Source organism: Zootermopsis nevadensis, unplaced genomic scaffold (assembly GCF_977971745.1).
Source record: "Zootermopsis nevadensis isolate Lab colony 2312 unplaced genomic scaffold, Znev_1.0 Znev_ptg000002l, whole genome shotgun sequence".
Taxonomy (NCBI): domain Eukaryota; kingdom Metazoa; phylum Arthropoda; class Insecta; order Blattodea; family Termopsidae; genus Zootermopsis; species Zootermopsis nevadensis.
This window is the reverse complement of record NW_028259134.1, coordinates 23214854-23227301: the sequence shown is the minus strand read 5'-3', so window position 1 is coordinate 23227301 and position 12448 is coordinate 23214854. Positions and strand designations below refer to the sequence as shown.

The following is a 12448-nucleotide window of genomic DNA, read 5'->3' as shown; positions in this document are numbered from 1 at the left end:
TTAGAGTCGCGTTCATCTAACGTATTTGAAAGAAGTAATGAGATAAATAGACATGAAAGAGATGTCAACGCCCTCAAATGTTTTTCTCGTCGGTTCAGTAAATTATCAAACATAAACTGAGTACAACCTGTAAGGTAAATTACTGAAATGGGTCTTGTAGTAAGTAAACGTGTTGCTATATGTCACTGCCAGTGACTTAAAATAGGCCACAACAGTATAATTTTAAATTATTTTCGTGCCATTTCATTTCACTCGGCGCTATGTGACATCTACAGCTGAAAGAACACTAGTAATAATAATAATTATTATTATTGTAGGTCCGTCTTACGGCTTCATTTGTCTGTATAATCGGCAAGTCCTGGTCAGTGATTTTTTTAAAGTCACTATTTGCACGATGTGTGTTATGACCGTTGCCATGGCAATGCTGTTCAGGAATTCTGGGCCTCGCGGAATAATATTTGTTGTCGTAATATTTATATAAATGTTAAGATTGTGTTGGAGGGGATATGATCTCCGGACTCGTACTTGGAAACCCAGCTTTTCGGTTTTTATATGAATTATCAGTCGGGGGGGGGGGGGGGGGTATAATTGTGGCGGAATATCGAGGGAAGGCAGGCGCCCTCTTTTTCTCTGCAGCGGACAGTTACTGCTTTGTGCTGTCCTAGGAGACGGAACGTGCAATTAATTTCGTCCGCAGGGAACATTTAGAAGGGCTTAAGAAAACGCGCCCCGTTTCCCGTAACTAGAAAGATCGATTTATTTGAAGTACCAGAAGGGGAAGCCCCTTTTAACGTGCATAATTCATCTTCTGTCAGTTTTTTTTTCCTCGTGTGGGAGACAAATTCAAGAGGTAACTTTTAAGAAACTTCTCTCGTTTCTTTCAAGGGGGGGCTAAATTAAGATAAAGGCCAAATGACGCAGCAGTGAATAGCCTCTGTAATAACCGTTCGCCTGTGAAATATATCTTTTCTTATTTTATTTTTTATAAAAGGTGAAAGGTGATTTTTTTCTTCCAGAATATGATCAAGGGGTCAGAAAATCAGTCATTCGCTCTCATGTACAATTAGTACATGAGTAATCTACGTATTTTGTGACGGAACTGAATTTCTTCACAGGTCGAAACACGTAAAAATGTCAAATGAATGCAAAATGCCGAGGGATTGTTTGCTAAAACAGGTGGTACATATAGTTACCACTGGGCATCAAACCATAGGTCTGTACAGTACTGGAAGCCGCAAGTGAATCTAAATTATGTCCCTAAACCTAAGGGGAGCTGAAGATGGAAAAGATGGTTTTCCCCATTGTTTTGTATTGTCTCAAAAAACGTCTTCTTACCATGAAGGAACTTTATAAATTTTAAGTTAATGAAAGCCAAGTGTTGGGTTGGGCTGAGAGGGGAATATTTGAGTATACGAGGGACAAAAAGGGATGGAAGGAGAAAGTTACTCATCCTCCGAGTATTAACTCGCACAGTGGACACTGTATAAGTAATGGAACTGAAGAAAAAATGCAATCATTAAATGACCAAAGAATCAGTCAGTCATTAGCAGTGATCTGTAAATTATCTTGTCGCATCTCTTAGACGCAAAACGTTCGATTTTTTTTTGTTTGTTTCGAAGTTGATTAGATCATTATGAGGGCAATAATTGAGCGGTCCACGGCTTATCTCGCCGACAGATGGCTTGATTGAGTTGCTAATTGATTATCAACAGCCTCGATAAATGCGGACTTGTTCATTTTTCTTTCGACAATGAAACTTCGCCTGTTCCGAAGCGATGGCAGTCACTTGTCTTCATTAAAGCGAGTGTCCTCCCTTAGCGCCCGCTCCACGATGCTTGTTTCACGACGCCTGTTCAAATCAGTCGATAGATAAAAGTCTATTGTATATTACGCAATTGTAGAAGCTGAAGTTTTATTATGCTGTCACAAGAGACCGCAACTGGGTTATGTGAGCCAGATTAATCCAGTCCGCTCCCTCACACATGTTTCTTCAAGATGTATATTAATATTATTCTCCTCGTATGTTTGTAAAGAGCACATAATTACATTTATAAAGTTTAATGCAAGGCACTGCTTATATCGGATCGATTCGAGTCAATAATAAACTCGCAGTATCGATATTATTTCAGACACTCCGCTTAAGGTTAGGGTAAATCCCGGAGAGGTGTTGCATCTTTTTAGTTCGGTGGGTTCCGGTAATCTTCGGCCGATGGCAGTAAACGTCCTCGTTCAGCGAGCCAAGATAAATGTCGTGAGAGCACGCATTTAAAATCGGGGATGTTTTGCAAGAGTTATAACATTTTACGCTCAAAGTTATTTCTACTGTTCATAAAATGTGTCTTTATTAGTTCCAGTCCTGGTAATTAAAAAAAAGAGACTGGAATCAGGAAATTTAAACAAAGCCGACTTGGACCTGCAGGTATTTCATTTTCCTTCTGAAGTAATCAGGTACAGCAGCTCCTTATTTAGGCACAATAATGCAAACTTTTAATATTTACCGAAAAATTAGGCAAACGAGTAGAGAGGGCATAGGTTCAGGGGTTTGAAACGTGTTTAAATAAGTAAACGAAAAACGTTACTTCCAAAATGAGAATGATAGAATAAAAAGGTTAATCTGGACCAATTAATGAGAAAAAGTCGTCGCTTATATTCCGCACTCTCAGGAGCAGGTTTTGCATGTCCGCGAGAGACGCCGCAAAGACTTTTTTATCGTCCTGTATCTCTGAGAATTTATTTGCTGTAGATATTTTGTTTACAGCTTAGTATTGTATAATAGAGCTCTTAAATATAATATCTCTGAATTTTCATCCGTTTTGACCATTTTGGCACTGAGTTAATACAAATGTTGCAAAAAGTGCGACATCTCTCCCGGATTTACCCCAAGTTTTTTTTATTCCCTCCGTCTGGAGCAGACTTTTGAATCCACAAACGTGTATTTATTCACAGGGGGCCGTGTGTTTGAACTAAATTCACAGTGAAGTAAGAAGGGGCGGCATAATTAGCCAGGGGTCATCCTTTGAGCTGAGAGTTCTCAGCCACAAAGTGACCGCCCAGAAATTCATATAATTTTCACGATGAAAGAATTATATTTTGTAAAAGGGAGAGCCTGGTCTGTATTGAGCAGGATTACCTCGTGAGGGATGGAAAGAAAAGGGGAGGAAACCGAGAGCGAAGGGGTGAAAAGGGGATTTGAGTTGGGGGTGGGTAGAGATACGAAGAGAAATTGCCTGTACAGAGTCAGCAGAGTTTAAACTGGGTCTTGTATTTGTTGAGGGTTGATGAGGGGTGTTTGTTGCAGAAGGGAGAAAAGAAATGTGTCCGATGAAGTTGGCCGTGGTCTCAAGGAAGGAAAGACAATTTTCTTCTGTCGAAGGCCGTGTTAATCGGACCTCATCCCTTCGGCACTGACTGCTCAGCTTGACCCTGAATTAAAAGCTAAATTACTTGTTTGTTCCAATAAGAATGTTCAACCGCTGGCCGACTCTGGTTAGAGCCCTTTGTCAGGTTGCTGCGACTTCCATTTCTAGTATCTAATAATGTACTTAATTGGCCAGAAAAGTTATTGCTTTTCTAGGATACTTCTCTAGGCCTATAAATTATTTTATGTCATGTGGGAATTTTTATACAATGAGCAGTTTTATGCGCGTTGGCAGCCCTGCGGAGCTACTATTAAAATCACTCAGTCTGGCCGCATGTAACAATTCACGGACGGCAGAATTGGATATTCGTAAAAATTTACTTCGTGTAATTTTTTCGAAAAATTGTGGGGCAATTTGGAGTATAAATTATAACAATTACCTTACAAAGGGCATTTTTCTTGATGTGATGTTATTTTTAATTAAACAGCGTTAACAAGTTGATCACTGTAACGGTGAAGTGTCGTGTTTCCTTTGCGGTACGGACTGAAAGTCTTTTGGAGCTTTGACGGAAAGCCGAGTCTTTTAATTTTATGGATGCTACTTAGTTACTCTCCCAAGAGAATGTTATTGGTGTGTGGCCGAAATATCAATACTTTTATTTGTCACAGACGTGGCGTGGGATTAAATTTTAAATTAAAAAATTTCTATGTGAAAACCACTACAGCGTATGGGACAGGCAGAAGGCATTTGTCAAGTCTCTGGGGTTTTTTTTGTCGTGTGGATTGGGATTTATGGTACGCGGGCGTTGGGACGAAAGAGTGTTCTGCCGTCCGCGCAGCGAAACTCAGCGTGGATGTATCATTGCTCATTCCGAGAACTTTGTCTGCTCTGCGTACGGTTAACAGGCGTTAGAACGCAGCAAAGGCGAAACGTGGAAAGGCCACCTGGGACAGACAGACGTTATTAAATCCAGCGTCTGAGAAACAGACGTAGTTTATGATCGCATTGATCGAACTGTGTCCGGGTGTCGGACTTCTGTAAACGCGGTGATCAACCTCCTAATTTCTTAAAAGCAGGCAATCTCTTGTGTGACTAAGAGTTTCCACTGCCCCTGTTTCAGTTTCCCGGGTGTCAGCAGGCCTGTCGCTTCCACCGGGAGACAGCTACCAGGGAGGTCCATCAGTCACAGCCCGTGATACACACCCGCGGCGAGGAGGTGGTAAAGATGGCCGGAACGGTGGCGCAGTGGCCTCGACCGCCGACCACGAGTCCCAGCAGACCCCTGGTGTACGTGGTGATGAGGCGCCAGGCGGGATCCTCTTCTAGCTGGCGCCAGATCGCGCAGGTGAGTGGGCAACAGATTTTTGAATTTTGCAGAAACATTTATCATCACTCTACACTTCACACAACACTAAAGACCAGCCACTTGTGTTTGTAGTGAAGTGTGATCTCTTACTTCCAGTCACATAGTTTTAAAACAGTAAAATATAGAAGGCTACGATGGGTGGGGCATATACTAGCTAAAAGATCAGCAGAGAATCAAACGCTAACTATTTGAAACCTGAGCTCATATAAATTATATTTTAAGATTTCAGTCCGTACCGCGAAGAAAACACTACACTTCACCATTGCAAAGATCAACTGGTTAACCTTGTTTAAGGAAATAATACGACTAAAACGCTAATTAACCTTTGGAGCCGAAGCTCTTTCAAATGAAACTTAAGAATTCAGTCCGTACCGCGAAGAAAACACTACACTCCACCATTACAAAGATCAGCTGGTTAACCTTGTTTAAGGAAGTAATCGCTGTTTATTGGGAGAATCATACCAAACACGTAAATACAGAACGCAGTTACCGATTGCCGATGCAGGTGGTACATTTTGTTACCAGTGGACTGTTTAAAGGGTTGCGATTCGTGTCAAGGTCAGGATGATACGTGGATGGAAGTGGCCGACGGTCGTGTTGCAGTGGCGTTTTTCCGCTACCCGAGAAGGTTTATCGTAACCTGGCTTGTTGGTTGGTGCCAAATCGTCCGGTGTCCTGATTTCGTGTTCGTTCTGCTGCAGACCGTGGAACTGACGGTACGCCTGCCAGCCGCTGATAGCAGCAACCTGGGGTCGGCGACCATCAGGGTCCTCGTAGTTGACCCAGAAGGACTCGTGACCATCTACAGCCCGGTCTTACCCTCAGAATCGGCCTCCCCGACGGGAAGTGACGTCATTAGCAAGGTCATGGCTGGTCATCGGAAGAAGATCAACACCGAAGTCACTCCAACCTCCACCAAATCTCCTGCCGCGGTAAGCAGAGTCCTCAATGGCCGTGGCTTGTCCCGTAGAACGTTTGTGGAAATATCGGTGAGTGTTTCTTGTTTCAGTATAAAGTTGGTGGTGCGTGGGAGCTCCGAGAGGTGTCTCTGATTCACCAGAAGGTGCTCGTTATCGCGGAGGTCGCGTGGGAACCTCGCGTGCCCCGAGGCGTCTACCTCGTCACTTGGGAGGTCGACGGAGGAGGTCTGAAGGGGAACCTCTTTACTGACTCCACCTGCGTTACCCTGTCTTTGTGGCCTGATACCATCTATCACATTCAGGTAGGACAGAGGACGACGCCCCTGCGTTCAGAGACAATCTGTTTATATAGTAAAATTCCCTCACATTGCTTCCGTTCAGTACCCGGTGTCTTTATGATCGAAATCAGAAGCCAAGTTTTGTTGTTGCATAAGCCCGTATTGCATTAAGAGGCCTGATGATTAAACACTGGAGCGATCATGTAGAAAAAGTGGCATTTGATATGAATTTCCTTGGGAATTCCGGTAAGAGCTTTCGTGTTCGCACATCGCAGGTGGAGCTCGTCTCCAGGACGGCCAACCACCAGCCAGAACGCAGCGACCCTCTCGTCATCGACACACATCGCGCCCCACAGGTTACCTTCCAGTCTAGTTTCCGGTCCGCGCCGTCCTCCGGAGAGCCCTCACGGGCGGTCAGCCAGGGTGTCTCCGCCGTCAGCAGCCCACTGCTGTCGGTGCTCGTCGACCGGGATGTTGTCGGCGAAGTAAGTACGGAGAGACGCCAGAAGATGGAACTGCTGGCGGGAACCGGAACTGCGGTCCTGCTGTTTCTCGTCGTCGTGGGTACACTGGCCTGGAGGTGTCAGAGGCACTCCCTGACGTCGGGCTCGTCCACGATCAGGCGTAAGAAGTTGGTTGAGGACGTGCCGATATGCAGGGCAGGTGAGTTCGTTTGGTCTACGCCGTCACTGTTTCATGGCGTCTTGGGGTACGAGTAGATTAGATGGCAGAAGGATTGTGTGCCAAGTTAATGAACAGTAAATTAAGAAATGAGTCATTGTGTCTCCCGTCAGATTTCGCTGTCAACGGGAAATACAATTCTTTGCGTCAACTCGATCTTTATATACCACGTGATTCAGCAAGTTTTGAATTTTTCCTACGTTGTTTATTTGTGGTTTTTCCATATTTATCAAAATAAACATCGATTATTACCCTAAGTAGCATTAACCAATTGATCTTTGTCATGGAGTCGTCGTGTTTTCTTTGAGGTACGAGCCGAATTATACTTCTCGTTCCACGTCTTCAGCGCAAGTCATGATCACATTTTAAGGCCACTTCCGGTTACAAATATGGCCGCGACGCGTCCGCAGACCTGCGCAATGGAGTGCTATTATTACGAATAAAAAAAAAATACGTGTACGTGGCATATTTCTTTGTCCGCGTAAGGATTTAGGGACGATTGTTTACGACTTTAAAATTTAAAAATGATGCCCATCGTTCTCCATTTTGTGCGTCGTAAGTTCGGTTAGTGTTTCGATATTTACGTGATGTAAGACAAACGTGGAAGTCTCCGAGTGAAGAAGTTTAGAGGGGAGGCGCGTAGCCGTAGATTATAAAGTTAATGAAGATAAATGACGCGCACAAGATCAACAAGTTTCACCGAAAGCAACGTCAGAGTTCGCCAAGATCAATAATTGCCGTAATCTTCAGTAACGTAACAATGGCGGTGCTATTTCATCTTCACTTACGATTAAGACTGCAGATATTTTAAGGAAATAAGTGACAACATCGATTAAAAATGCAGATTTTTCCTCCAAAGTTTGTGTCGTCTGCGTGTATCAAACACTTTTCCCCCCATTTTTCAGGTTTTCATCCAATTGTTACGATGACGAACGTCCGAACCGGAAATTGTAGTAGAGGCGTGGTGACCGGTGGCGCAGGGAGGAGTCTCTTGTGTGGCGGAGCGGACTCCACATCCGCTGGGACAGGAACAGCTGTCAAAGGAAATCACCCATCAAAAGTCGTAGCAGAAGGAAGTGGCGGATCGCTTCACGCGTCACCTCGTAGCCAATCAGAAGACGCTTTCACATCGACGTCGTCATTTCTAAAGGAAGTGGAACGCGGAGCCCGAAACGAAGTCCAAGTGTGACGTCACAGCGATCCCATTGTCGCGCCGAACTTGGAACATTGTTGGACTGGTTGCTCGTGCAAGACTGAACTAAGTCTCTCCACCAAGCGAGTGAAGATTTGAGTCTTGTGGATGAGTGCGTGCTATTGTGTCAGCCAAAAGTTTAGTTTGTGCTTCCCTGCGGCAGGAAGGGGTGTTTTGCCATCCATTTTGGAAACAGAATATCGGTTTTTTCGTATTATTTTGAAACGCGAACGAGTGTGACGCGTTCCTTTAGTGACAGTGACAAACCAAAGAGTCCTCTGCATTCTTCTGTAACGTTTGTGTGTAATTGAAACAAATGAAAATGGCAGTGCGTTGACGTACGGTTGCTTGCTAATGATATTTAAACATTTTAATGTTAAATAATATAATGATTCACAGTTTGCAGAAATATGTCGACAAAATTCATCGCGTGTTTAAGGAAGAAGTTTTTAAAATCAAGTGCTCCGAGATAAATTTAAATTTTAAAAAAAGAAAAAAAAAGTTGCGAAAAGTCGTCAGAAATTTGTTTCGGAGTGAATAGAAGTGCGTCGCTTTATCAAGTTACAAGTATTTATTATCATTAGTGCTAGACTTTTGCAGACACGTGTCTGCACTACGAGTAATTATTACGTCTTCAGCTGTGTTGTTCTTAATGTATAACTTGAATTTTTAAAGTGACGCTGTGAGCTTTTGAAAGCATTTCCATTGTCGATGCTTCTGAAACAAGAATTCAGAGTCGCGGAAGTCGGTGTTTTGATGTAATTCGTAATTTTTGTGACGTGTTTCAATTGCCCCCCCCCCCCCTCCCAAGAACTTTCTTCTTGAAAATGTCTGACGTCGTCGTAGGAACGGGGGCGAGTCCACGTAATTCGACCTCGCGGTAAAATGAACGTCGTGGAGTCAAACAATACGTAGACCGGAAGAACACTTTTCTTTCCGGGACGTGTTCCAGAGGACCGCGCGTCGAACTGCCCAAGAGAATTAAAATTACCGCGCAACTTGAATATTCGTAGCTCGCCAAAACTTAAATTCCCACATCCCTATTTTTCCGTTATTTATAAATATATCTAACGCCATTAAACACGCTAATAGTCGCTTAGCTAGTCAAATTCTCCATTTTCTTTGAAACCCCGAAGGCTCGTTACCGTGTTCATAAGAATCCACCGCCGTCCCAGTCCTGAGCCAGATGAATCCAATCTGCACCTTTCGATTTAACGTCCTTTATAATATTTTCACGCGGTCACGCCCAGGGTTTTTTTTCAGACTAAAATTCTGTCATTTTCTGTCTCCCCATGCGCGCTATGTTCCTTGCCCATCTCAGACTCGTTGATTTGGTGATTTTGATGATATTTGGTGAATAAGTCGAATGCTTTATCGCGTTCACAGGGAAAATAAAATATAATCGTAAAATGAAACGATTTCGCTACCGATTCTGATGTAATTTAAATAATTTCTGAAGCGAAAGACGTTTTTCGCGCCCTTATTTTCTGCCATCATCAAAATGGGAGAGCGATTTTCGTCGATAAGAAAAACCCCTCTGTTATATTCAAGTTGGTTTATGATTATTTTACGCGAATTTTTGTTGCAAAGACGCGAAACATCGGTCTTTATAATAATACGTTAAGAAATTAAGGCCAGAGACCTCCTTAATATCCACTGCGTCTTGGACTTACGAAATTCGCAGTCAAATTCTCGATTTTCTTCCGGTTTGAAGATACCACGTGGTCCGTCGCCGGGAACATGGCGAATCTCCGAAAAAAAAACATGGCGATAGTGCGAAAGACATGCATCAATATTGGTTTTACGGGTAGTAATGCCGTGTGGACTTGTAGATAGATACTGACGTTTCGGAGGAACATATTGTTTCCATCTTCAGGGCTGAAGTATTGTGGAAAAATTGTGTTCCGAGCGTCCGTTGCTGTCTGATTAAATAAAAGTGGAACCAAAGCTTATGTTCGCTGTTCATATATTGCGCTAATGATTAAATCTCTTAGGCTTATTCTGAGAAAGATTTCACGATCAGTTGTAGAATTTTTTTAAAAAAAAAATTTCTTGTAAAATAATGGATTTCGAATATTTGATTTAATATTGAAATGCGAGCATTATTTACGAATATATCGGTATCGGTGCTGCCATCTAGACTAGAAATATTTTAGTAATATTTTTATTCTTTCAATTATTTATCGTGGAAGAAATAAATGTAAGTAGGAAATATAAAGAAAAGTGCTAAGTAATATTATAAAATAAATGACTGTAATAATGTGACTAGATAAAATAGAATTAGTATGTAAAAATCATCATTGACGCAAGAAAAGACGAATTTGCTTAATTATAACGAAAAGGTTTCCCTTTCTCCTTCTTCCTTCCAACTCATGTATTTCGTAGGTCTGTTTTATTTATTGTACATACATATATACTACTGCTTTATGTATATAAATATTGTGTAAGTTATTTTTGTATCAATACGAGGGTCCTGTAAGTGTAAATAAAGAATAACTTAAATGTCAGATTTAGAAATTATTTTTAGGTTAGGTTTCGTAAACTTATTCTTACGAAAACTCGTGTTAATTCCGTCTCATCTGCTCTTCTGTGCGAGGAATTAAACAATCGACCGAACTGACTGAAACAGAATTTTAACGAGTTGTCTCATTGTTGCCTAGTTTCGTTTATTTTTAAAGCGACTACAGTTAATTTCGATGTATGTCATTTGTAACAATCGCGTGTCGGATTCCGACATCATTTTACACAATGGCGAGTTTTATTAATTTTAAGTGTTACCTTACGTAGTTAAACACAGAAACTGACAATTCATCAGTTTTGCTCGAAAACCCTCTATTGTTGTGTTATTATACCACAAAATTATCTTTATTGAATTTCAATGAAAATTAAAAAAATATCACTTGCAAAGTTAAGAACGTAATATGGATTTTGAAGTGCAAGGTGACAGGGGCGTTTAGGTCTAGATTTCTATACTTCAGCATGGAAGGATAAGCCTTAATGTTCTCCCTTTGCTTTGATTAAGCACTGCACCTTGAAGGCTACACAATCTTAATCTCATCAGTAGTTGGAAGTTAGTGGTTAGGTTTACGTTCCGGTCGCTTTGACCCCAGGGGAAAGAGTCCCAATTAACTGATTGGATAGGAAGCTGGGTACATCCCAGCGCCCGTGGGAGCGTCGAGGAGGAGAAGTGTAAATGCAACTTGGATTCTGTTGCGCGTGTCTGAGGTCACGTGTTACAAAGTTGCCCTGTTTATTTTTATTGGTCCGTAGCCCCAAAGCAGCTGCGGTTTCTTGTGACGACATATCATCAAATAAATTCGTTACAAAATGCAAATGAAATGAAGGCGTAATGAGGAGGTCGTTTCTGGCCGACTGCATGTTTTATCACGGAATGTACCACGTATTTCGAAGAAACTTGGTATTGGAAATGAAAACAAGAACTTATGGGCTGATTTGATTTTAGACGAATCCATACCATGCCATTTTCTCATTAACATCTCATTTTAGAAAGCGTTAAGACACTACTGCAATTATTAACCTAATATCCCAATGGTTGTATCAGATGGAATGAAATATGTAATTTGGCTATCATAATTATTGAAATAGTAACGGTAATTAAATTTACGCAATCGTAGATTAAGTTAGAGCGACATTTTTCTTCCCCTGTCCGTATGAACGTCGTATTAATTCAAAAAGCAATTTAAGAGTCCTTTTATTAAGTCAGTATTTTCAAGAGTCATTAATACTGAAGTGGAATGTACTTGTGGCAAAATGTAGGCGCGCATGTGATTTGTGTTTTGTTTTAATTATCCTTGATACCATGGAGATGGCTCTGGTGTCGCTTCAAATTAATGGCAACATGTTTATATGTTTTGTTCATGTCCCACCTGAGACTAAAGCTTGTTTATCCGGCTGGATGTAATATATTCCCTCGAAAATAGATTATTTAAATTTATCGTTAAGGGTGTGTGAGTTAATAATTATGGGAACAAATTCGCGGTGTATATGAAACCCCACCCACCGTCCGACAGTGGGAATGTTTTCCGCGTGCAATGCGAGAAGGGACATTTCATTTGCGGGCTGTTGTCATGGTAACGCTGAATATTCCCATGGTCCAGGCTTACGTTTCGTAGATTTTAGGCTAATAATGGGTTCTGTGTGTCTCTAATTATTACATCTGAATAAATTATTAAATTTTTAATCGAACATTTTGTGAATTTATAAAAGCTTTTAACAAATCCATGTTCATTATTTTTAAATGTCTGTTATCAGTTTTACCAACTTCACAGTCGTACGAACGTCTGAGGTGGAAACAATTTTACAGTCATATATGAAATGACGTATGACAATCAAATGTATTCATTTTCTCAAACAGACGTATTGTAAATTGATTTATCTCCTTAAGTCTCGTAACAAAATGAGTCATTTAGATTATTTTTTTGCGAAGACTGGTTGTAGTCACGAAGTCTGCGTGGGGTTGAGAATCAGAATGTTTATCGGTGTATTCGCTTACTCGTAACTCCGTATTACGTTACGCTATGCCAAGTCGCACGGATTGCCAACACTTGTGCCCTCCCCCCGCTGTGCCCCTTGGAGTCAGTGTTCTTCTGAATTGGTAATGGCCGGTCGTTTCACGTGCAAGCTCCCCCAGG

The 12448-nt window shown here is 41.6% G+C and overlaps 1 protein-coding gene across 2 annotated transcripts in view; it reads left to right on the top strand.

Annotated features, from left to right (window-relative positions):
• The window catches only part of LOC110840395 (uncharacterized), an 86789-nt gene extending 76486 nt beyond the window's left edge, over positions 1 to 10303 (top strand). For both annotated transcript variants that reach the window (XM_022085397.2, XM_022085395.2), the window contains 5 exons: positions 4480 to 4704; positions 5427 to 5657; positions 5735 to 5947; positions 6199 to 6586; positions 7510 to 10303. In XM_022085397.2, coding sequence (XP_021941089.2) covers positions 4480 to 4704; positions 5427 to 5657; positions 5735 to 5947; positions 6199 to 6586; positions 7510 to 7793 — 1341 coding nt within the window. In that variant the 3' untranslated portion in view covers positions 7794 to 10303. The remainder of the gene's footprint in view (positions 1 to 4479; positions 4705 to 5426; positions 5658 to 5734; positions 5948 to 6198; positions 6587 to 7509) is intronic.
• Positions 10304 to 12448: the final 2145 nt, after the last annotated feature.